A 25,465-nucleotide genomic window follows, 5' to 3' on the forward strand; every position below is an offset into this window, starting at 1 on the left:
GAAAGACGAAAACTGTCACAGAGGCAGAAAAGAAAAAACTTAAAGCCTCGAAATGCAGGTCGTCCTCGACTTAGGACCGCAATTGAGCCTAAAATTTCTGCTGGTAAGCGAGACCCTCGTTAAATGAGTTTCACCCCATTTTACAACCCTTCTTGCTACAGTTGTTAAGCAAAATCTGATTTCCCCATCGACTTTGCTTGTCAGAAGGCTGCAAAAGGGGACCTGATGACCCCCCAGGACACTGCAACCGTCACAAGTACGAGTCCATTGCCAAGTGCATGAATTTTGATCAGGTGCTCGTGGGGGATGCTGCAACCATCGTTAAGTGTGAAAAATCAGTGTCACGCGTCACTTTTTTCAGGGCCGTTACAACTCTGAACGGCTGTTAAATAAACTATTGTAAGTCAAGAATTAACTGTGTTTCCTTTAAAGTAAAAGCTGTAGGTGGCTCATTTTAGGTTAGAAAGAAATCAGATTCCCCCGACCTGCCCCCCCCCCAAGATCTCATGCTGGCTGGGGATTTCTGGGAGTTGAAGTCCGCATGTCTTAAAGTTGACAAGGTTGGTCATCTCTAGAGCCTGAAAATCTCCCACTCAGCTTTCTACCGCTTCATTCCGCTGCTTTTTATAGACTAGGGTAGACATACCGCACGGCTTTAAAAAAAAAAAGCAAAAACTTTGCGTATACCACATATTGAGAAATTTCCTGTGTAGGTGGGGATTGTTTTGTCCTGACTGATAACCAGAATGAATGAATCTCTCGTGCTTCCTACGCCAAGTCTCATTTCTTCTGTTCCAAATCTGCACCAGTTAGCAAATTCCATTTTTAAAGCTTGCCCAGCTATCCATGTGCCACTTTTTTATTCACATCTACATGCCGTTTTTTACCCAACGTGAACCTCTTTGTGGCATCTTTCTCTAATATATGACATTTTGTAGGTGATTTCCCTCAAGGCGTGTCTTTTTTTTTTTTCTCACAACTTTCCATAGTTCTATATGTTTAAAAGACCCTTGGAAACATTTCAGGGCAAAAAATCAAGTTCACCCATCGTATCCAGGAAGTGTGAGATCATGGTATGTATAATGTGAAGCAAACATATTTCCTCACTTTATTGAACAAAACAGAATAACAGAGTTGAAAGAAGAGAATAAGTTGGAAGGAACCTTGGAGGTCTTCTAGTCCAACCCTCTGCTTAGGCAGGAAACCCTATACCACTTCAGACAAATGGTTATCCAACATCTTCTTAAAAACTTCCAGTGTTTGAGCATTCACAACTTCTGGAGACAAACTGTTCCATTGATTAATTGTTCTCACTGTCAGGAAGTTTCTCCTTAGTTCTAAGTTGATTCTCTCCTTGATTAGTTTCCACCCATTGCTTCTTGTCCTACCCTCAGGTGCTTTGGAGAATAGCTTGACTCCCTCTTCTTTGTGGCAGCCCCTGAGATACTGGAACACTGCTATCACGTCTCCCCTAGTCCTTCTTTTCATTAAACTAGACATACCCAAATCCTGCAACCGTTCTTCATATGTTTTAGCCTCCAGTCCCCCCATCATCTTGGTTGCTCTTCTCTGCACTCTTTCTAGAGTCTCCACATCTAAGGTCTCCAAGAGACCCTGCAGATCTTCTAATCCAACCCCCTGCTCAAGCAGGAGATTACCATTTCAGACAAATGGTTGTCCAATTTCTTCTTCAAAACCTCCAGTGTTGGAGCGCCTACAACTTCTGGAGGCAAGTCGTTCCACTGATTAATTGTTCTCACTGTCAGGAAATTTCTCTAGGTTGGTTCTCTCCTTGATTAGTGTCCAACCTTTGCTTCTTCTCCTGCCTTCATGTGCTTTGGAGAATAGCTTGATTCCCTCTTCTTTGTGGCAACCCCTGAAATATCAGAACACTGCTATCATGTCTCCCCTAGTTCTTATTTTCATTAAATTAGACATACCCAATTCCTACAACTGTTCTTCTACTGATTGGGACACACCAGAAAGCAAGGATATGGACAACTCCAGATAGGACCTTATTTTATCCACTTCTCTGTTACCTTCTCTAGCTATGGGTGTGTGCTGCCAAGGGTACGAGGCAGCATCAATGTTTCTCTGTGGTTTCTGTGTTACTTCTGTCATTGCAAAGTGGGAAATAATTGGTGGGATGACTCCTCATTTTTTGAAGAAAGTGGGCTTAGAAAGATTTGTTTATAGCAGAAGTGTCAAACCCGTGGTGTCATGTCACGTATCATATGACATTTTTCTCGTCCGCTAAAATGGAGGTGAGCGTGGCCAGCACGTGACACATCCAGGCCACGGGCTGTGAGTTTGACACCCCTGGTTTATAGAGTCCCTGATTTTACTGTAGGGCTAACTTGTTATTCTCAGATTAAAATAAGAGGAACGACCCTTATCCCTATTCTGAAGAGTCTACTGCTTAAAGAAAGATTGCTGGAAAGAAAGCATCAGGGGTAAAATCCATCAGGTTCTGACAGGTTCTGTAGAACTGGTAGCGGAAATTTTGAGCAGTTCGGAGAACCGGCAAATACCACCTCTGGCTGGCCCCAGACTAGGGTGGGAATGGAGATTTTTTGCAATATCCTTTCCCTAGAGTGGGGAGGGAATGGGGATTTTGCAGTATCCTTCCCCTGCCACGCCCACTAAGTCACACCACACCCACAAAGCCACACCCACAGAACCGGCAGTAGAAAAATTTGAATTCCACCACTGGAAAGTGTGTATTGCAATGGGGTGTGTGTGGCTGTGTTGCTGTGTTTGTGTGTAAAGAATCAGCATAACTATTTGCTAAATTACCATTAAAGCTGATTCCAGCCGGAGCATACAACAACTCAAGGATGTATTGCAATATAGGAAGATGGGGAGAGACCTAGCCAGTGATGGGATTCAGCCAGTTCGCATCTATTCGGGAGAACCGGTTGTTAACTTTCTAAGCAGTTCGGAGAGCCAGTTGTTAGAAGAAATCTTATTTTGTTTTTTTTCCACTTGACAGGGCTAATCCTGTAAGGAAGGCAGGAAGGAAACATTCTGGTGTTGTTTGTAGCCTAATCTTTATTGCCCTGATTACAGAAACTGCCACACGGTCACATGACCACCGAGCCACACGGTCACATGATCACCAAGCCACATGGTCACATGACCACCGAGCCACGCCTGTCCAGCTGTTCATTAGGGCAGAGAATCGGTTGTTAAATTATTTGAATCCCAGCACTGGACCTGGCCTATAGAATTGCCAACAAGTGGACATGTGTGAATGGATAACATTATCGTCATCATCATCATCATCATCTTGTTAAATAAATAAAAGCAAATGTTTTAAGAAGTGTGGGGTTAATCACAAAAGGAAATAATACCGATGTGTTATTCACAGGGCAGGGCATTTTCTCCACAATGCTCTCATTTCACTTTTTTCTGCGATGGTAACTAATCGATGTTTTCCTTCTTGTCTTTCATTCCAGTCCTTTCATTATGCTTCCTTGAGGGTCAAGAGCAAAAAATGGCCCAAAGGTAAGTGGTTGGAAAAATTGAGAATGTAATAAAATGGCATTAAAGCCACACTTGGGTAGAAGTAAAACATTGTATTCCACCAGTATAATACATAGCGCACCTAGAACTTGTTAAATTATTGAGCTTAGATCAAATCCAGCAATGTGCAAAATCACTCTTAACTCTGCTTTTCTCCAGTCTGTTCTCCTCTCCTTTCCCTCTCCTCTCCTCTCCTCTCCTCTCCTCTCCTCTCCTCTCCTCTCCTCTCCTCTCCTCTCCTTTCCTCTCTTCCCTTCCCTTCCCTTCCCTTCCCTTTCCCTTCCCCTCCCCTCCTCTCCTCTCTTCCCTTCCCTTTCTTTCCCTTCTCTTTTCTTCTCCTCTTCCCTTCCCTTCCCCTCCCCTCCCCTCCTCTCCTCTCCTCTCTTCTCTTCTCTTCTCTTCTCTTCTCTTCTCCTCTTCTGTTCTCTTCCCTTCCTCTCCTCTCCTCTCTTCCCTTCCCTTCCTTTCCCCTCTTCTCTTCTCTTCCGCTCCCCTCCCCTCTTCCCCTCCCCTCCTCTCCTTTCCTTTCCTCTCTTGCCTTCCCTTCCCTTTCCCTTCCCCTCCCCTCCTCTCCTCTCTTCCCTTCCCTTCTCTTTTCTTCTCCTCTTCCCTTCCCTTCCCTTCCCCTCCCCTCCTCTCTTCTCTTCTCTTCCCTTCCCCTCCCATCTTCTCTTATCTTCCCCTCTTCTCTTCTCTTTCTTCCTTCCGTCCTTCCTTTCCTCCTCCTCCTCCTTAAATCATTGTTTACAAATCTCAGTGTCCGGATTCATGCCATGCACCAAACCCTACTAACACACAACATAATTTAGGATTATATATATCAGCTCATTTTCTTCACCATCTTTTTCCCTTGATTTCCCTTTCTACCAACTTGGAGATCCTCCTGTACATTAATGATAGAAATTCTGGTAAAGAACTTGCAAGCTTCCTTGGTTTTCTATGGAAAGGAAAAATAAAGTTGGGTGTTCACCAATGCATCGATCATGTCAAACCTCCAGCCCATCTCAAATTCTGCCCAATGCCTCCAGTGAGTTCAGGGTGTTAATTAGTATGTGGAACAGTTCAATTTTTGAATGCCAGTCAGAATGAGTCATTATGTGACAATTTCAATAAATTCATTTTGTAATCTGTTTGAAAAGCAGAAGATTGTTCAAGAGTAACCTCTCTCTTTTTTTTATTACACACTTGTGCACTGAGTTGTTCTATAATTCACAGAATTCAGAATGTCAGTTCCAAAGAAATAAACTTTTTACAGCTTGGCTGTGAAGATCGTACAGAAGAAAGAATCATAATTTAATGGGATCTAAACTCTCGACTGCTTCACAGCTGTAGGACAAATATAATTAATATAACAATGTAAACCCAATTTTTCACACTGCGCAGTCTGATGTTTTAATTAAATTTGCCCTCGGCTTTATAGGAAAAGTGATATGAATATTACAAGAAATTCTGTTTCTGGTGATAAAAGAAAAAGTGACGAGAAAAAGGGAGAATAGAATTTCTGAGTGATCCAGCTGTTTGAAAATAATGACAATAAAGTCTTCTGATTTCTTAGTCCTTGACTTACAAATGAGCCCAAAATTCCTCTTGTTACGTGAGACATTTGTTAAGTCAGTTTTGCTCCATTTCATGACCTTTCTTGTCTCGGTTGTTAAGTGAATCACTGCAGTTGATAAGTTAGCAATCCGGTTATTAAGCAAATCTGGCTTCCCCATTGACTTTGCTTGTTCAGACGGTCGCAAAAGGGGATCACACAACCCCGGGATGCCGCAACCGTCATAAATAGGAACCCATTGCCAAGCGTCCGAATTTGATCATGTGACTACGAGGATTCTGCAATGGTTGTAAATGTGAAAAACGGTCATAAGACACTTTTTTCAGTGCCGTTGTAACTTTGAACGGTCACTAAATGAACTTTTGTAAATTGAGAGTTACCTGTACTTAACCTTTAACCTCAGATACATAAGTAAGCTGTGCTGCACCTCACTGGACTTTCTTGCTTTGTTAAGAGAGAGAAAGAATGTACTATACTTCACTGTTGCTTGTTCACTGCCTTCCACCACAGTGGATGGGCATTGAAAGACCTCAAATAGGAATACAATGATGGGAGATCTTTTATTATACTGTATTTTTCGGAGTATAAGATGCACCTTTTTCCCCCCAAAAAAGAGGGTGAAAATCTGGGTGCATTTTATACTCTGAATGTAGCCCCCGCCCAGCTTCTCAAACGGAGGCTTCAGAGGCTGAAAAAAGCATCAGAAATGAAGCTTCAGAAAAGAAGCCCCCAAACAGAGCTTCAGAAGCTTTTTTTCTGAAGCTGTTTCGGAAGCTTTCAGAGGCAGGAAAAAAAGTTTTTTTTCTGAAACGGAGATTCAGAAGTTTCAGAGGCAGAAAACAAAACAAAAAAAAAAAAAGCAAGGCACAGAGCTCACAACCAAGGAACCTGTTTCTAAAATTCACCTCTCGGAACAGCTGATTGGGGGTATTCCAGGAGGCTGATCCACTTGCCAATCAGCTTTTTTCTTATTTTCCTCCCCAAAAACTAAGGTGCGTCTTATACTCTGATGCGTCTTATTCTCCAAAAAATATGGTAATTACTGTCCCACTGTATGCTGAAAATTGTAATAACAATGAATAATGCTATAGGTCATAGAATCCTAGTTGGAAGGGATTTAAGAGGACATGAAGTCCAACCCACTTGGACACCACAGGATTCACTACACTCTCCCCAATAGATGACAATCCTACTTCTGTTTGAAAAGCTCCAGTGAAGGAGAGGGAATTCCCTACCTGTGATCACCTATTCCAATGGTATACAAGTAGTCCTCAAACTACAACCCCAATTGAGTCCAAAATTTCTCTTCTTTTTTAAAAAAAATAAATTTTATGAATTTTCTATTAATTGCATTCCTTAGTGCTTAATAAACATCGTGCTGTCTGGGTATTTAATTTGCTTAACAATACAATACAATATAGGTGGTGGTTTTTTTGTTTGTCTTTGTATTGTATTGTATTGTATTGTCTTTATATCTGTGTTTATATTTTAATAATAATAATAATAAAAAAATTACATTCTTACTCTCCACCCCTTTTTTCCAATCATTGGTAAAATAAATTCCAAGTTTGATCATATTCTGTGTCTTCTTTCTGTTTGATTTTCAATGTAAGTCTGTCCATTTCTACACAGTCTAATATCTTCTTAATTATCTCTTCATTTGGTGGTGTTTCTTCATCTTCCAACATTGTGCGAAGATAATCCTCACTGCTGTTAAAACATGTCATATTAAATACATACTTCTCTTATCAAATTTTTCTGATATCATCCCTAATAAAAACTGTTCAGGTTTAAAATCTACATGTTTCCCTATTATCTTTTCTAGCCAGCTATTTATTTTTGCCCATTTTTTTTAGCACAAATCCACCACATGTGATAATATGTGCCCGTCTTTTGATTACATTTCCAACATTTGCTAGATATATTTCTCTTCTTAAGTGAAACATTTGTTCAGTCAGTTTTGCCCCATTTTACAACCTTTCTCGCCCTAGTTGTTAAGTGATTCATTGTAGTTGTTAAGTTACTAACCTGGTTGTTAAGTGAACCTGGCTTCCCCATTGACTTTGCTTGTCAGAGGGTGTTCTGTCCCAGCTACGGATCCCAAAGAACACAGCACACACAAAGTTTGTACAAAACTTAATTTACTAAAATAACTCAGTCTTTTTCAAAACAAAGGCTGTTAATAAACTTTCTTAACAGCCTACAAGAAACCAAAGATAAAGTAATCACAATCTTACTAAGGTTGGCAGAAAGCCCAGAAGCAATTTGCAGAGAATCCAGACGCGAAGTAGAGTGAACTAAAGTTGTTCCCTACAAATTGCTTCAGTCGGTGTTCCTCCTTAAATAGGCTAAGGAGTGGCCAATTAGCCCCAAGCCTAACTCTCACGGAGACCTCCTCGAACTGGTGGCGGCGGCAGGAGGCTCCGCCCACCCACACCAGACACTTCTAGGCATGCGCAGAAGCTTCTACGCATGCGCAGAAGCATCATGCGCGCCCGCACGAGCGAACCAGTAGCAACAGATTTTGCAACCCACTACTGAGGACAATACAACCATCATAAATATGAACCAGTTGCCAAGCATCTGAATTTTGATCACGTGACCACAGGGACACTACAACGGTTGTAAGTGTGAAAAATGGTTCATCAGTCACTTTTTTCAGTGTCATTGTAACTTTGAACTGTCACTCAACGGACTGTTGTAATACTACCTGTATTGTACCCATTCTACGTCTTTTCTTTATAGGCGGTTCTCTGAACAACAGCAGCCGACGGCGGATTTCCTGTAAAGACTTGGGCCACGGTGACTGCGAGGGTTGGTTGTGGAAGAAGAAAGATGCTAAAGGTTACTTCACCCAGAAATGGAAAAAATACTGGTTTGTCCTGAAGGATTCTTCCCTCTACTGGTATACTAACCAAAACGTGAGTACCAAGCACAATTACAAGGAAGACAGAATCTGTAAACCGAATTAAAGAACTGGTTTGTTTTAACGGAGGAGAGTAAGGAAGCTGAGAAGATAGGAGAACCTTCCAATAAATGAAGGGCTTGGTCAACAGAGGCAGGCAGGATTTTAACGCAGACAAGTGTTTGAGCTGATAAATGAGGGATGAATGTCTTGCTAGACTTCTGCACCTAGTAGAGAAATGGACTACTAGAGAATGGAGCTGCCTCTTTCTTCACCCAATAAGAAATACGGTTTCAGTCCTTTTGTTGGTGTATGTGTGGGTGTGGGTGTGTGTGTAGATAGATGAGAGAGAGAGAGATAGACAAATAGACAGAGGAGAGAGACAGATAGACAAGATGATAGATAGATAGATAGATAGATAGATAGATAGATAGATAGATAGATAGATAGATAGATAGATAGGGATGGATGGATGGATGGATGGATGGATGGATGGATGGATGGACAGAGATGTATGAATGGGCAGATTAAATGGATGGATGCATGCATGGATGGAGATGCATCTATGGGCAGAGATAGCTAGATGATAGATGGATGGATGGATGGATGGATGGATGGAGATGTATGAATGGACAGATTAAATGGATGGATGGATGGATGGATGGGCAGATATAAATAGATGGATGGATGGATGGATAGAAGATAAATAGATAGATAGATAGATAGATAGATAGATAGATAGATAGATAGATAGATATGGATGGACAGAGATGTATGAATGGGCAGATTAGATGGATGGATGGATAGATACTGTAGATAGATAGATAGATAGATAGATAGATAGATAGATAGATAGATAGATAGATAGATAGATAGATAGATAGATGATGGATGGATGGAGAGAGTGAGGGGGGAGATTCATGTTTATTGTTTTTTGGAGAAGGAAGGAATCAGGAAACCACGGACTCTAAGCATAAGCCATCCCAAATGTGAACTACACAGTGCAAACAATTTCACAGTAAACTTCTTTTAAATTAAACTAGGCTTATTTGAAGCCTTTTTTTCTTTTTAAATTTACACCACATAGAGTCACAAAATAATTCGGGAGTTGTTCTCAGTCAGAAAACAATTCCAAGGTTCCTGTAAAGCTTTTTTCTGACTTGTGCGTTCTAAAAAATATGGCAGAGCTGTAAATCAGTGAGCTTAAATGCCTTTAATTCTGGTTTTGATTGTGGCCACGGCTTGCAGAAAGTCACATTAAACCGGCTTCAAAAGTCATATACCTCAAATGGAACTGAATCAGTGGTGAAATGTAAATTTTGTTACTACAGGTTCTGTGGGCATGGCTTGGTGGTGGAGGGGTAATGTGACTGGGTGGGTGTGGCCAACTTTTTTTTTTTTACTTTTTTAAAGCTTTTTTTTACAACCTATTCGGGCAAATAGGTTGTTAAAAATGCTTTTAAAAGGTTAAAAAAAGGCTCTGACGATCACAGCTGTGCCGCGTGATTCTTCAGACCCCTTTTTTTTTTACCTTTTAAAAGCAGGAAATAACGACACCCAGGCCGGTGGGCGGAGCCTCGCACCGCCATCACTACCGGTTCTCCGAATCAGTGGTGGGTTGCCCCCGGTTCACACCGGTTCTATAGAACTGGTAGTAAAACCGGCGGGAGGCTCCGCCCACTGATTCCGACATCATCAGAACACTTCTGCGCATGCGCAGAAGAGCGCGCGGCCCTGCTGCGAACCGGTAGTAAAGGTAAGTAGACCCCACCCCTGCTCCGAACTACCTGCCACAATCGCTACCGGATTGCCCGATCCGGTCCGAACCGGGAGCATTTCACCCCTGAACTGAATGTCATTATGGTTCCATATTCCTGAGCATAATGTGGTTATTAATAGAGACTGAAAATTAACCCTTTTCCCCCTAAAGTGCTTAGGATTTAAAGGCCATCTTTAAACAGAATTGGCCCCAGCTACAGCATGTTCGGTGATCTGGCAACCTAATTATCTGTAATGGAAGGGAGATATTCTCTGCCAACCTTGATTCTGTCTCAGCGGTATTTTCTCATTCCTCCAATCACAGGATGAAAAAGCAGAAGGATTTATCAGTTTACCAGAGTTCAGAATAGACAGAGCAATTGAATGCAGAAGGAAACAGTAAGTACTACGAACCAGAATCACCCGCAAAATAGAGATACGTGTAACTTACAGACCCAACGAATCTGTTTGTGCTTTATGGAAAATTGTGCAAAGCTGCTTTTTTTTTAGGGGTGCAATTCCAGGATCACCAAATCTGAAGGAGTTTCAAATTTGAAGGCTAGCCCTGATGATGTTACTTAGTTTGGGTCATAAAATGTTTGCAAGAAAACAACCAAGCTCAGAGAGCACCAAGGATCCCATAGTCCTCCTCCTCCTCCTCCTCCTCCTCCTCCTCCTCCTCCTCCTCCTCCTCCTCCTCCTCCTCCTCCTCCCTTCTAGCACTGATGATGTTACCTAGTTTGGATTCATTTAACAGCTGCGTTCCTAACTTAACAACTGCAGTGATTCACTTAAGAGTTGTGGCCAGAAAAGTTGTAAAATGAGGCAAAACTCATGTCTCACTTAAGGAACAGAAATTTTGGACTCAGTTATACTCCTAAGTCAAGGACTGCTTGCAGAGGTGGGTTTCACATAATTTTACTACCTGTTTGCCATGCACCAAAAATGTGAGTGCGCGCCTTCCGCGGCATTTAGCATAGCACCGGTTTGGATTGGTTCGTCCAAACCAGTCTGAACCAGTCTGAACCGGCTGAATACCCCCACTGCTTACTTGTATATGCTGGTGCACATGTAGAAATTTACGACGAAGATTTATGATGAAGTGAGACACAATGAGGATTTTTCCAAGGACTTTGTCATGGGAGATTGGGTGCTTGGATGAGTCTGGACTGAAGCTACCCTCTTCTAACGCTGGACTCCACAGCTTAAGTGGACTCCAGCATTTGAAGAGACAGCTTCAGTCCATATTAAGGCAAGCACCCAATCTCCCTTGACAGAGACCTTGGAAAAAATCCTTATTTTGTCTCGCTTCATTTAACTGGTCTTGTCTGCCATCTAGCGGACTCTAATTGCTGAAGTCCCTTCGAGACCTGTATTTTTATCGTGGTCTCTCCCAGTGTTCCTCAATCCTGGCGGCTTTAAGAAGTGTGGACTTCAACTCCCAGAATTCCCAGCTGGGATTCCGTTCAAAGCCACTGGAAATGTTGCGTTTCTCTGCAGAATTATAGGCCGTGTCTGAATCTCACTCAAGGAGCATAATTTGATGCTTACCTGCTTACTAAATACCTCCTATGATATCAACAAGGAAGATAGCTTGATAGTTTGAATATAACTGAATAATGATAGACTGTAACCTAATGTAGATGTATATTGTTATTAGAAATATGTAAGTTGATTGAATGCAATAATAATGTTTAATCCGATCAGTTTCATATGTATTGGAATGTATGGCGCCCAGGTGCCACGCTGTTCATACATTGATTTGACATTTTTATAAAAAAAATAAAAAGCTTGGAAAAAATAAAAACAAGGAAGATATGTCCGTAGCCCACGTGAAACCTGTGCTTGCTACCTTTGGAAATTTTGCTAATAGGTGCCTAAACCCATGCCCAATTTTTGAAGTAGTCCAGACAAAGAATAGAACAGAACAGAACAGAACAGAACAGAACAGAACAGAACAGAACAGAACAGAATAGAATAGAATAGAATAGAATAGAATTTTTTTATTGGCCAAGTGTGATTGGACATACAGTACAAGGAATTTGTCTTTGGTGCATAGGCTCTCAGTGTACATAAAAAGACAAGACACACTCGTCAAGAATCATAAGGTACAACACTTAATGATAGTCATAGGGTACAAATAGCAATCAGGAAACAAAATCAATATAAATTGTAAGGATACAAGCAACAAAATTACAGTCATACAGTCATAAGTGGGAGGAGATGGGTGATAGGAACAATGAGATTAATAGTAATAGTAATGCAGACTTAGTGAATAGTTTGAGTGTTGAGGGAATTATTTGTTTAGCAGAGTGATGGAGTTCAGGAAAAAACTGTTCTTGTGTCTAGTTGTTCTGGTATGCAGTGCTCTATAATGAAACCAAAAGCGCAAATATTAATATTACCATTATTGTAAAGTTATAGTAAAAAGAATCTTGCAAGTCTGGAAGCAAGTCCCCTCCCCCCCCCACCCTTCCAGTGTCCTTAGGTTCCAGAGAAGTAGGGAGAGTCAACTCTGAAATTCTTTCTCCCTCCCCCAATCCTGTTCTGGATTCAGATTTTTCTTCTCAGGCCATTGTCCAAACTGCAGCTCTTCTTCCTGTCTCCTAAGGTTGTCCTCTCTTTGGAAAACTTTGGAAGAATGAAGAGCTTTACCTCTTGAGCAGAAATTCTATGCCAAAGAAGAGAAAATTTGGGGGTTATGTCAAGCTCTCAAAATTCTACCTAGGATAACTAATGATTGAGAACTCCGTGAATTGTATATCAAAAGATCATGATATACCTGGTTACCACCAAATTCAAATAGTAACTTGACTTCAGGAATAGCCAGTTTAGTTTGGTGGTTAAGGCATTGGGTTAGAAAGCAGGAGACTTTGAGTTCAAGCCCCACTTTAGGAATGAAAGCCAGCTGGGTGACTTTGGGTCAACCACCGGGAGACTGAGAGTTCTAGTCCCACTTTAGGCATAAAAGCTGGCTGGGTGACTTTGGGCCAACCACCAGGAGACTGGGAGTTCTAGTCCCACCCCAGGCATGAAAGCTGGCCGGGTGACTTTGGGTCAACCACCAGGAGACTGGGAGTTCTAGTCCCACTTTGGGCATAAAAGCTGGCTGGGTGACTTTGGGCCAACCACCAGGAGACTGGGAGTTCTAGTCCCACTTCAGGCATGAAAGCCAGCTGGGTGACTTTGGGTTAGTCACTCCCTCTCAGCCCAACCCACCACACAAGATTGTTGTTGTGGGGAAAATAAGAAGAAGGGGCATTGCGTGTGTTCACCGCCTTGAGTTATTTGTAAAAAAGAAGAAGAAGAAGAAAGGGATACAAATAAATAAATACAATATAAATAAAAGTTAGTAGAATTGGACAACTTGCTGTCATATTAATAGACGCCAAATTTTCTTGTTTCTTCTTCTTCTTTTAAATTGTTTTTATTATGCATTTTCTTTTGTTATATGTAATGTTTCCATTTCTGTAACGTTAGTGTACCATCTGTATCAAATCTCTTTTAAATGCATATAGTTTTATATACACCATAATTATAATCATTTTTCTCATAATACATACAATGTAATCTTCTCTTCTAATCACCCTATACAATTTAATCTATAATCAAGTATAATCCAGTGATAATATTGCTTATGGTATTATTGCTAATATATATATTTACTTTCATTTTATTGATTGCCCTTAATTATAAATTACTAACTTCTGCTTCTATTTTCTAACCATTTATAAAATAGGTCCCAAGTTAACTAGTACTCTGTTTCCTCTGTATCCTTAATTTTCATCGTTAACCTGTCCATTTCGGCACTGTCTAATATTTTCTTTATTCAATGCCTGGAATGCACTACCTGATTCTTGTAGTTTCTTCCCCAAACCCCCAAAATTTTAACCTTAAACTGTCTACTGTTGACCTCACCCCATTCCAAAGAGGTCTGTAAGGGGCGTGCATAAGAGCTCTAGCGTGCCTGCCATCCCTGTCCTAATGTCCTTTTTTACTCTTACTCTTTTCATGTATTCAAATTATGTTTATACTTTTACCTGTTATCTTATATATGCTTGACAAATAAAACTTATGGTTATGATTTATTACATTTTCATCTTTAGGTATATTTTCGTTTTTCCAATTTTGTGCATACATAATTCTCACGGGCGTTATCACATGTAATATCACGTGTAATTCTTTTATTATACTTTCCTTGTAATATACCCAGCAAGAACTATCTTGGTTTTAAATCTATTTGTTGCATTGTCATTTCTTCTAACCACCTTTTTATCTTTAACCAATATTTTTTTCGCCATTGGACAGGTCCACCACATATGGTAATAGGAACCCGGTATCTGTTTATATTTCCAGCACTCTGGCGATACATTTTGGAGTATCTTTGCCATTCTTGCTGGTGGCAAATGCCATCTATAGAACGTTTTGTAAAGGTTTTCTTTATATGTTGTTGAATTTGTTAGTTTGTAGTTTCTTTCCCAAAGTTTTTGCCAATTGTCTAATTCTATAGTATATGCAAAGTTTTTGGCCCATACTATCATAGTTTCTTTCACATGCTCTTCTTCCACTTTAAAATTCAATAAGTAGCTATATATTTTCTTTATTGGTTTATCATCTGTCCCTAGAAATATCTTCTCTCTCCTCTCCTACTAGTGCTTTCAAGGCTTGCCACCCCAAAATCAAGAGCTTCTACTTTGCAACGGACTGCCTGGAAGAAATGAACCGGTAAGTTGCTCTGGGATTCTGCATCAGAATCCCATGGGAGTTGGGCAGCATAGAAATGTGATAAATTAAATTTAATTAAAATCAGGTGAGGAGAACGGAATAATAGAGTTGGAAGGGACCCTGGAGGTCTTCTAGTCTAACCCCTTTTCTCAGGCAGGCAACCCTATACCATGTCAGACAAATAGTCATCCGTGATTTTCTCTGATATGACTCTGATATGTATTTGGGGATAGAGCAAGAGAACGTAAGAATTGTATTTTTTATCTTTTATCAACATACTTATGTTGAAATTCCCACCGCTATGAGCAGATATGTTGGAAGAAATGTCCATCTGGGTTCAGTTCCAAGTGGGGAGAAAGACACTGGAAACATGGTGGCTGTTTGGAAAGATGGTTTTTAATGATGGACCTGACCACATGGTTTGAGGTCCTGGGTAAAAAAAGCACATGGTTGAGAGAGAGAGAGAGAGATTTATACAGCTTTGAATTTGAGCTTGTATTCTGATTGGTTGTCAGACTCCCATGGGGTCATGCAGGGGTAACTTTGTAAGTTGCCTGTGTCCCAGGCTTGGTTGAGCCTTGCTGGGTGATGATGTAATGAAAGGGCTTTGGGCAATTCCTACTGTGGCTCTGCCTGAAGGAGGTAGATCTTTATTATGTAGAATAGACTGGCCTTAATGGCCCATTGACAAAGGGATGGGGCGCTGAGTTTCTGCCTCCCTTTTAGGGAAATATTCTGTCCTTTTAATATTTCCTAAAATATCTCATTTTCCTAGGAGACAGGTGGGTGCTAACTTCCTACAGTATAACATGAGTATTTTACTGACCTTGACAGCAGGAATGGACTAACACTGAGGTTAAGAATACCAATCAGAAAGCAGCACCCAGGAATATTTATTTCCTGGGTTGTATTTAAAGGTGTATCAAAGAGTTGTGAAATGGGAAACTTCACATTGTGCTTCGGGATTATCCATCTGCAGCCAGCCCGCCAAATGTTGCAGAATGCAATTTCCCAACTTCTAAGTCAAACCCTGTTAAAGATGAGAAAAAGTAGGAGAGTACTAGGAGCATATAAAGTTGAGTAATTAGTTGAAATTGAATAAATAACACAGAAATTGAATGAATGAAAATTTAAAACCGTTATCATCACCAGCAACTTCAAATTTTCCACTCACTGCTTATAATATAAGAAGGGTTTAAGGCCATCGGAACCCATTTCTCTTTTTAAAAATCTTTCAATAGATGGATGAACCGTCTAGGTTTGGCTGCCATTGGTTACACACCTGATGACAAGGATATTCGGGCAGATGAAGGTGAGGTTCTTTTCCTGATGGCAATAGAATAGAATAGAATAAAATAGAATAGAATAGAATAGAATAGAATAGAATAGAATAGAATAGAATAGAATAGAATAGAATAGAACAGAAGTAGAGTAGAGTAGAGTAGAGTAGAGTAGAATAGAATAGAATAGAATAGAATAGAATAGAATAGAATAGAATAGAATAGAATAGAATAGAATAGAATAGAATAGAACAGGAGTAGAGTAGAGTAGAGTAGAGTAGAGTAGAGTAGAGTAGAGTAGAGTGGATAAGGGACACAGTGGCTCAGTGGCTAAGATGCTGAGCTTGTCGATTGAAAGGTCGGCAGTTCAGCGGTTCGAATCCCTAGTGCCATGTAACGGGGTGAGCTCCCGTTACTTGTCCCAGCTTCTGCCAACCTAGCAGTTCGAAAGCATGTAAAAAATGCAAGTAGAAAAATAGGGACCACCTTTGGTGGGAAGGGAACAGCGTTCTGTGCACCTTTGGCATTTAGTCATGCCGACCACATGACCACGGAGACGTCTTTGGACAGCGCTGGCTCTTCGGCTTTGAAATGGAGATGAGCATCACCCCCTAGAGTCGGGAACGACTAGCATGTATGTGCGAGGGGAACCTTTACCTTTACTAGAGTAGAGCAGAGCAGAGCAGAGCAGAGCAGAGCAGAGCAGAGCAGAGCAGAGCAGAGCAGAACAGAACAGAACAGAACAGAACATTTTATTTCGTCAAGTGTGATTGGGCACATAAGGAATTTGTCTCCGGAGCATAAGCTCTCCATGTACAAGCAAAACAGCAGAGTAATAATCATAATAATGATACCAATAAGAGAAGGTAGTAGAAAAGAGGAAAAGGGTAATAGCAATACAGCCATACTACATGGGTAAATCTACTTAGACATAAGAAAATGCTCTGGGAATTAGTTGTTCAAAAGAGGCGGATGAAAATATTGGACTTCTTTGCAGCCTTTGGGAAACCTTGCCTAGCAAAGCATACATTTCCGAACAAAACGAACATCTTTTTTTAAAGCAGATTATTGGAGTGAAAGTGACCAGGAAGATGTTGACAACTCCTTAATGCTGAAGCAAGAAGGACCCATTGTGCTTTGTGATTCCTACCACCGGACCCCCTCGGTGAGTCCAGAAAGTTGTGAAATGCAAACCTTTTGAATTTCACCCTGCATTTTCTTTTCTTACTTTTTTTCCCCCTCTCCCTTCTTGGATGTCCCAAAGGTGCCTTTTTCCCAAAGGCAACTGGACTTTCTTGGTATTTTTGTTTGAAAATCTTTTGTTTTTCACCCAAGAAATTTCTTCTGTTCTAGCTCTGTTAGAACTCAAGAAGTTTCTTGGATGAGAAGCAAAATGTTTTCAATCAATCAATCAATCAAAGGAAGGAAGGAAGGAGGGAGGGAGGGAGGGAAGGAAGGAAGGAAGGAAGGAAGGAAGGAAGGAAGGAAGGAAGGAAGGAAGGAAGGAAGGAGGGAGGGAGGGAGGGAGGGAGGAAAGGAAGGAAGAAAGGGAGGGAGGAAAGGAAGGAAGGAAAAGAAGGGAAGGAAGGAAGGAAGGATGGAAGAATGGAAGGAAGGAAGGAGGGAAAGAGGGAAGGAAGGGAAGGAAGGAAGGAAAGGAAAGAAAGGAAGGAAAGGAAGAAAGAAGGAGGGAGGGAGGGAGGAAAGGAAGGAAGGAAGGAAAAGAAAGGAGGAAGGAAGGAAAGAGGGAAGGAAGGAAGAAGGAGGGAGGGAGGAAAGGGAGGAAGGGAGGAAAAGAAGGAAGGAAGGAAGGAAGAAGGAGGGAGTGAGGAAAGGAAGGAAGGGAAAAAAAGAAGGAAGAAAAAAGGAAGGAAGGAAGGAAAGAGGGAAGGAAGGAAGAAGGAAAGGAAGGAAGAAAGAAGCAGGGAGGGAGGAAAGGAAGGAAGGAAGAAAAAGAAGGAAGGAAAGAAGGATGGATGGAAGGATGGAAGGAAGGAAGAAGGAAAGGAAGGAAGGAAGAAGCAGGGAGGGAGGGAAGGAAGGAGGGAAGGAGGGAAGGAAGGAAGGAAGGAAGGAAGGAAGGAAGGAAGGAAGGAAGGAAGGAAGGAAGGAAGGAAGAAAGCCATTGCCTTTTTGGAAAAAGCAGCTTTGGAACAACCATAACCTGGATGATGGAGAATCTCCATGGAAACTCTTTCTGGATGTGTGTTGGGAACCTAAAACCAACGGTCAACTGGATGTAACAGAGATAATAGATTTCAGTAAGAGATATCCTGTTACCAACATGGAAGCAACTCTGCAAGAAGCAGTAGCAATAGCAATAGCACTTAGACTTATATACCGCTTCCCAGTGCTTTTACAGCCCTCTCTAAGCGGTTTACAGAGTCAGCATCTGGCCCCCAACAATCTGGGTCCTCATTTTACTCACCTCGGAAGGACGGAAGGCTGAGTCAACCTTGAGTCTGGTGAGATTTGAACAGCCAAATTGCAGGCAGCCGGCAGTCAGCAGAAGTAGCCTGCAGTGCTGCACACTGCGCCACCACAGCTCAGTAACAGCCTATTGAGAAAAAGAAAGGGATTTACCTTTGAAGAGTCCATCTTGTATGGTCCCAACTGTGGTGAAATCCAATTTTTTTTACTACCGGTTCTGTGGGCGTGGCTTGGTGGGTGTGGTATGGCTTGGTGGGTGTGGCTTGGTGGGCATGGCAAGGGAAGGATACTCCAAAATCTCCATTCCCTCCCCACTCCTGTGGGAAGGATATTGCAAAATCTCCATTCCCATCCCACTCTGAGGCCAGCCAGAGGTGGTATTTGCCGGTTCTCCGAACTACTCAAAAATTCCACTGCTGGTTCTCTGAACTGCTCAAAATTTCCGCTACCGGTTCTCCAGAACCTGTTAGAACTTGCTGGATTTCACCCCTGGTTAGAGCGTCTTTCCATAACTATATCTTACAATGGGGTGTTTTGTTTATTTTTAGATGAATTCTTCGAGTCCATTCCCTGAGCCCAAACATGGCCGTCACTTCTCCAGTGAATCAACCTATTCCCATTCGTCTGCAGAAGAATCCCGACAGGACCCAGCAGGGAACACTCACTCTGCCGGAGGTTCTAGACCCCCCTACAGAGAACGGCGTTCATGGCAGGATCTTATAGAGACTCCGTTGACCAGTTCGGGACTCCATTTTCTCCAGACGGTTCCTACTGATTCAGACTATGTGAACGAGAGATTCGGGGTGTCCCCGGAGAGGCGGCGACAAGCCACCTTACCCGTCCAGAGACGCCACAACCACGATCAGGATGGTCCTTTCCCATTGGTCGAGTGCTACAAAGGTCAGAGTTCTCACTCCAGGCCCCAGAAGCAAAGAAGTCAAAGCCTTCCACGAAATCGCGATGTCCGCATCAAAGGGCGAGTAAAAACGAGTGGGATCTCCGAAGAGCGGTCGGAGGAGGAATTGGCCATCAAAAAGCCGAGTAACTTGGGTGAAGATGGTAAGAGGTTAAAATAACTGGACTCCTGATAGTGTGAGTGATGGAAGCGATGCAGGGGTGAAATCTAAAATTTGTTACTACCGGTTCTGTGGACGTGGCTTGGTGGGGGGTGGTGAGGGTAATGTGACTGGGTGGGCGTGGCCAATTTTTTTTTATTTATTTACTTTTAAAACCATTTTTTTCTACAACCTCTTCGGCGAACAGGTTGTAAAAAAAATGCTTTCAAAAGACTCTGACGATCCCAGCTGAGTTGCCTGATCGGCAGAGACTTTTTTTCTTTTAAATGCCTCTAATGATCAGGCAACTCAGCTTGGATCGTCAGAGGCATTTAAAAGAAAAAAAGGGTTTTTTTCTTTTAAAAGCCTTTGACGATCCCAGCTGAGCCGCGCGATCATCAGAGGCTTTTTTTTTTTTACTTTTAAAAGCATTTTTTCGGCCGAAGAGGTTGTAGAAAAAATGCTTTTAAAAGTTTTTTTAAAAAAGCCTCTGATGATTGTGCGGCTCAGCTGGGCAATGGGGGGGGGACACAGGAATTTTTGCTACCGGTTCTCCGAACTACCCGACTCCATCGCTACCAGATCAGGCAATCAGGTTCGAACCGGGAGCATTTCACCCCTGAAGCGATGAAGCTCAATCGAGCTTCTGCTCCTTAGGCAGGTCAAAACATGGCATCTCCAAGACAGGAAGAAGAACTACAAGAGGTTTCTATATGACAGTGATGGCGAGCCTTTTCGGCACCGAGTCCCCAAACTGGAACATGCGTGCATGCGCATGTATGTGCGTGTGTGCATGTGCCGAAGCACCAGAAACCTGAAGACCAGCACGCATGCCTCCAGTTTGCCCATTTTTGGCTGTTTTTTGGCTGCCCTCCCTGGAAAAAAAAAGTTTTTGCCCTGCCCGGCCCTCAGGAACACTCTGCAGGCCTCCCAAACCCTCTGCGTGTCCAGGTTTTTGCAAAAATGGGCAAAAAGGGGGGCATTTTTTTCAAAAACAGGGGCATTTTTGCCCTCCCTCAGCTCCCAGGAGCACTCTGAGGGCCTCCCAAACCCTCTGCGTGCCTCATGTTTTGCAAAAATGCCCCCTTTTTTGCCCATTTTTGCAAAAAAAAAAAAACTGGGCACGCAGAGGGTTTGGGAGGCCCTCAGAGTGCTCCTGAGGGCCGGGGAGGGCAAAACTTTTTTTTTTCTTACTTACCTCTTCGAAATCTTGGTGCGTCTTATACACCGGTGCGTCTTATAGTCCGAAAAATACGGTACATGATTGCCATTCCCAGTCAGCTTTGGACAAGCAAAATCAATGGGAGACATTCCTTAACAATTGCATGATTCCCTTAACGTGGGCAGAAAAAGGTCATAAATTTGGCCATAACTCACTTAACAATCACCTTGCTTAGCAATGGAAATTCTGATCCCAATTGTGGTCGTAATTTGAGGACTGATTGTAGACAATGGGACCTTAAGTCTAGATTGTAATTGCGTGACACTGTCAGTGACTTCAAATAGGATGTTTGAAATGTATTAAGAGCCAGCTATAGCTCTGAAATTCTGTTGTTTGGTTTAGTTCATTCCCAAACTTCATGTAGGTTGGAAAATGGCTCTTTAATAGGATTTATTTTTACATTTCATTGGGATTAAACAGAGATAGCAATAGCAATAATACTTAGACTTACATACTGCTTCACAGTGCTTTACAGTCCTCTCTAAGTGGTTTACAAAGTCAGTATATTGCCCCAAAAAATCTGGGTCCTCATTTTACCAACCTCGGAAGGATGGAAGGCTGAGACAACCTTGAGCCAGTCAGGATCGAACTGCTGGCAGTGGGCAGAGTTAGCCTGCAATACTAGCATTCTAACCACTGCGCCACCATGGCTCTTATTTACACAATATTCATCTGCACAATAAAGATTACGCCTTTACCTTTGCCTGTTCCCCTTCACTATAACTATATCTAGCTCCTAAAGCAAGTTTGCTTCTCTTTAGAAAAAGTAGAAGAACGAAGGAAGAGCACAGATGGTCTTCACGAACTCTACAAGACTTTGGAACAAGCCAGCTTGTCAGCCTTTGGAGAGCAACGTCCTTCCACCAAGCAGGAATTCCGGAGGTCCTTCGTAAAGAGATGCAATGACCCTGTCATCAATGAAAAGTTGCATCGCATCAGAGTACTCAAAAGTACTTTAAAAGTAAGAACACGGTATCCCTGTAGTAGATTCAGTGAAAGGGGCTGTAGCCAGGGGTGGGCTGTTGGGTGTTCGCAGGGAGAACCTCTAACTAAGATTCTGTGCAGTTCAGAGAACCCCAAAATCCCACTCCTGGCTGGACCCGTCCACCCCGCCCCACCCCACTCAGGAGTCCCCACACGGCCTGTTTTGGATGCAGGTAAGTGCAGGGCACGTGCGGAGGCTCGGGGAAGGTGAAAAACAGGCCTACCGGATGTTTGGGAAGGCCAGAAATAGGTCCGTTTCTGGCCTACAGAATGTCTCTGGAGCCTGGGGAGGCGCAGAGTGTGGCCGCGCGGGTGGTTATGGGAGCAACGTGGAGTTCCCATGTAACACCTCTCCTGTGCGAGCTGCACTGGCTCCCGGTGGTCTTCCGAGTGCGCTTCAAGGTGCTGGTTATCACCTTTAAAGCGCTCCATGGCTTAGGACCTGGTTATCTACGGGACCGCCTGCTACCACCAATAGCCTCCCACCGGCCAGTACACTCCCATAGAGAGGGGCTCCTCCGGGTGCCGTCGGCCAAACAATGTCGACTGGCGGCCCCCAGGGGGAGAGCCTTCTCTGTGGGGGCACCTACGATCTGGAACGAGCTCCCCCCGGAGATACGGAGGATCCCGGATCTGCGCACCTTCCGTCGCGCACTTAAGAATTTTCCTATTCCATCAAGCTGGCCTGGCCTAAATCTTCTCCCCTTTTTAAACGTAAATTTTTAAATGTAAATTTTAATTTGTTTTAAATTGTGGGGTATTTTAAATTCAGCCAAATTATTTAATTCGTTTTTAATTCATTTTAAATTTTTGTATTTATGTGTTTTATCTCGTGGCTGTTCACCGCCCTGAGTCCTTCGGGAGAAGGGCGGTATAGAAATTTAATAAAATAAAATAAAATAAATAAATAAAATAAATAAAATTTTCACCCTCCTGGAGGCTTGGGAAAAGCCTCCAGAGCCCGGGGAGGGCAAAAACGCCCCCCCCCCCCGGCCATGGTGCAGGAAGCCGACTAGGCCATGCCTACCATGGCCATGCCCACCCAGCAACCGGGTAGAGAACCCCTTGCTAAAATTTTTGAAGCCCACCCCTGGCTGTAGCTTGTTATAATAACAACTGAGATTTTTTTCTACTTCTGAATCAGAGGAATGTAGAAAGGCCAATTCTCCATCTAATGACCATCTCTAGATCCAAACCAGGAGAAGGCCAATTTGAACCATGAATGTTCACAAGACCTTCATTCAAAGAGTGAAAGAGCATATCTATCATCACATCACAAGATCTTCCTCTAACGGCCTGGGTGAAACATCACAACACCAAGCCAGAAAAGGGCAAAACTTGAGCATGAAGAATCAGGATCACACATAAGTTCCAGTTCAGAAGATTTATTGCTGAAACCTATACACAAGAATCTGGTCAACTAACGTAGAATACTAAATTGGGGCATGATAAGTATTGAGGAATTTGCAGAGCAACCCTTGAGTAGCAAGGGTGTGCACATGAAAAGCAATTGAGAGTAGTTAGGAAATAACACAGCCAACACACAGATACACTGAGTTGTGTTTACTTTCAGGAAATAGTAATAAGGCACAGTCCAATAAACAGTCCAGGTCATTCACAGATAAAGCGGTAGATAGTAAAACAATAGTCCAAGGATAATCCAATCACAAAGTCTTCTTACCAGTCATTGTAGTCATACATGATAAACAGTTGCAAACAGTAGCAAACACAGCAAAATGCAGTAAAGCGCACACAGCAAGCAGCAAAGATATCAGCAAAGAGAAAAATAAACTAGGTTTCTAGCTCCCTCTTAAGGACATTGGCTACAGAGCTAACCAATCAGGACACAGTATGATGCAATACAGCAATACAGCAGTCTTAAAGGTATATTCATGGTTTATATATTGCCAACCCAACAAGTTAGGTAAAATCATTTCCTAACAATAAGGGTCAACAGAATTCAAGAGGGGTTGGACTTGTAACATTAGTGGGAATGTAATGACTCTAGGCTATTGATTCACTTGACTCCACCTTCCAGCTCTACCTCCTCTTTTCCTTCACATAATGACATGATGCTGCTTTCATCATTCTGCTTGCTTCTCCCACCCATTTCTCCCCAGACACTGTTGATTTCACCCCAAATGGATCTAAATGTTTGATTCAATCCATTCTTTTATCCTTGCTGTGTCAACTTAATCTCATTCCTCTACATTTTTTCCCACCCACTCCCTTTTCCTTATGTTTTATTGCAAAGTTGAAGGGAGGGGTTTTCAACCTTCAGAGATAGCATCAAGACAAAACTAAAGTTCAGAATTAAATGAATAATAATGAACCATAAATCATGCACACGTCAAAAAAAAAAAAACCCTGATTAGATCATGTAGCGTCAAGAATGCAGCTAGCTGGAGGGCTTCTCATGCTACTGCTATTCACGGTGGAGTGATTAAGCTATTATTTCTTTTCTTCTTTTAATGAATTCTTTTTTTTTCCTGCTAAGATAAAGATGGAAAATACGAAGCACGCTAAAAAAAATCAAGGAAACTTCTGAAATCCTTGTGAAATCCCACAAATGAGGCAGTGTGGTTGCATCAGGGAGAGCCAGTTTGGTGTAGTAGTCAAGACACTGGGCTAGAAACCGGGAGAGTATGAGTTCTAGTTCTGCCTCAGACAGGAAGCCAGCTGGGTGAGCTGAAGCTCTCCCATTTAGTTCCACATAATTTCTAGAGTACCGTATTTTTCGGAGCATAAGACACACTTTTTTCCCTCCTAAAAGAGGCTGAAAATTTGGATGGGTCATAATACTCTGAATGTAGCTTTTTCAAAGCTTTTTTTTCAGCCCTAATGAGGCGCTAGCGATCTGCTCCCTCCGACTCTCAGCTGTTCTTTAGAAGCTTTTTTTCAGTGAAGCTTTTGCCTGCTCCCTCCGACTCTCAGCTGGAGCTTTTCAGCTGGACTCTGAAGCTTTTTTTCAGGCCTAACGAGGCGCTAGCGAGTGAAGCACTTTGCCTGCTCCCTCCAACTCGCAGCTGTGAAGTTTTTTTTCAGCCCTAAGGAGGCACTAGCGAGTGAAGCGATCTCCGTGGTTTGCCTGCTTTTCTCATTGCTTTTCTCTCCAAAGATCAGTTGTGCTTTAGAAGCTGTTTTTTAATCCCCAAGCAAGAGATAAAAACCAGCAAACTAATGTGCTGAAGCTGACCACACTAAGGACGCTAGCCAGATGAATACCTAGTAGGCAGATTCCCCCCCCCCCATTTTCCTTCCCAAAAACTAAGCTGCGTCTTTTCCTCCGAAAAATACGGTATGTTGTTCCTAGGATTGATTTTTCCATCTGAAATGTTCTCTTTTTCTGACAGGCCAAGGAAGGAGATCTGGCCATGATCAACAGCTTGCTCCACGAACCTAACTTGACGTCCAAGAAATTCAAAGAATGGAAAACAAAGAACTATGAGTTTTTTCTGGACATTTGTGAGTACAGCGGTGCTTTGAAAGCCCAGAACGGAGCTTCTGAACTCACCATTACGGCCTCTCTGCTCTCACACACACATTCCTTCATCGAAACCCACGTCTGACCACGCGAGGGATTGTCGAAGGAGGGCGGAGAGCAACCGGAGGGGTGGAGGGGGGTGGTGGATGATCCCTTGTGACAAAACACTGTAACCCGTGTCAATAATGTATCCAGCTATATTGTAAATAGATTGGATAAGAATTTAGTACCATCGGATGCCTACTGCATTGCATGATCAGACAGATTTCTTTATTTATTTTTTACTCCCCTTTTCTGGAATTATTTTGGGTTAGTTTTCCAATTCTGCTTTAGTAAGAAGCAGCGTAGAAGGACAAACGGGCATCAAATGACACAAAACTGCAGTATATTTATAAAACGCCAGTATACTTACCCGTATTAAAAAACAAACAAACATTGGAGTTTAGTCCACAGGATTCCTCTTTCTTTTATATACGTAGATATATTGCACCTGCTCATATCTATGTATATAAAACGGAACGTGAAAGCTGAGGTTTTATTTT

At 42.3% G+C, this 25,465-nt stretch overlaps 1 protein-coding gene across 1 annotated transcript in view; it reads left to right on the forward strand.

The window, feature by feature from the left end:
* LOC117669499 (connector enhancer of kinase suppressor of ras 2-like) overlaps positions 1-25,142 on the forward strand; it is a 392,766-nt gene extending 367,624 nt beyond the window's left edge. The window contains exons 16-24 of the mRNA XM_060692093.2: positions 3,459-3,507; positions 7,826-8,001; positions 10,069-10,142; positions 14,397-14,468; positions 15,710-15,780; positions 16,810-16,913; positions 18,727-19,237; positions 21,217-21,416; positions 24,793-25,142. Coding sequence (XP_060548076.2) covers positions 3,459-3,507; positions 7,826-8,001; positions 10,069-10,142; positions 14,397-14,468; positions 15,710-15,780; positions 16,810-16,913; positions 18,727-19,237; positions 21,217-21,416; positions 24,793-25,008 — 1,473 coding nt within the window. The 3' untranslated portion in view covers positions 25,009-25,142. The remainder of the gene's footprint in view (positions 1-3,458; positions 3,508-7,825; positions 8,002-10,068; positions 10,143-14,396; positions 14,469-15,709; positions 15,781-16,809; positions 16,914-18,726; positions 19,238-21,216; positions 21,417-24,792) is intronic.
* Positions 25,143-25,465: the final 323 nt, after the last annotated feature.

This window comes from Pantherophis guttatus, chromosome 12 (genome assembly GCF_059756535.1).
Source record: "Pantherophis guttatus breed Tessera chromosome 12, ASM5975653v1, whole genome shotgun sequence".
Taxonomy (NCBI): domain Eukaryota; kingdom Metazoa; phylum Chordata; class Lepidosauria; order Squamata; family Colubridae; genus Pantherophis; species Pantherophis guttatus.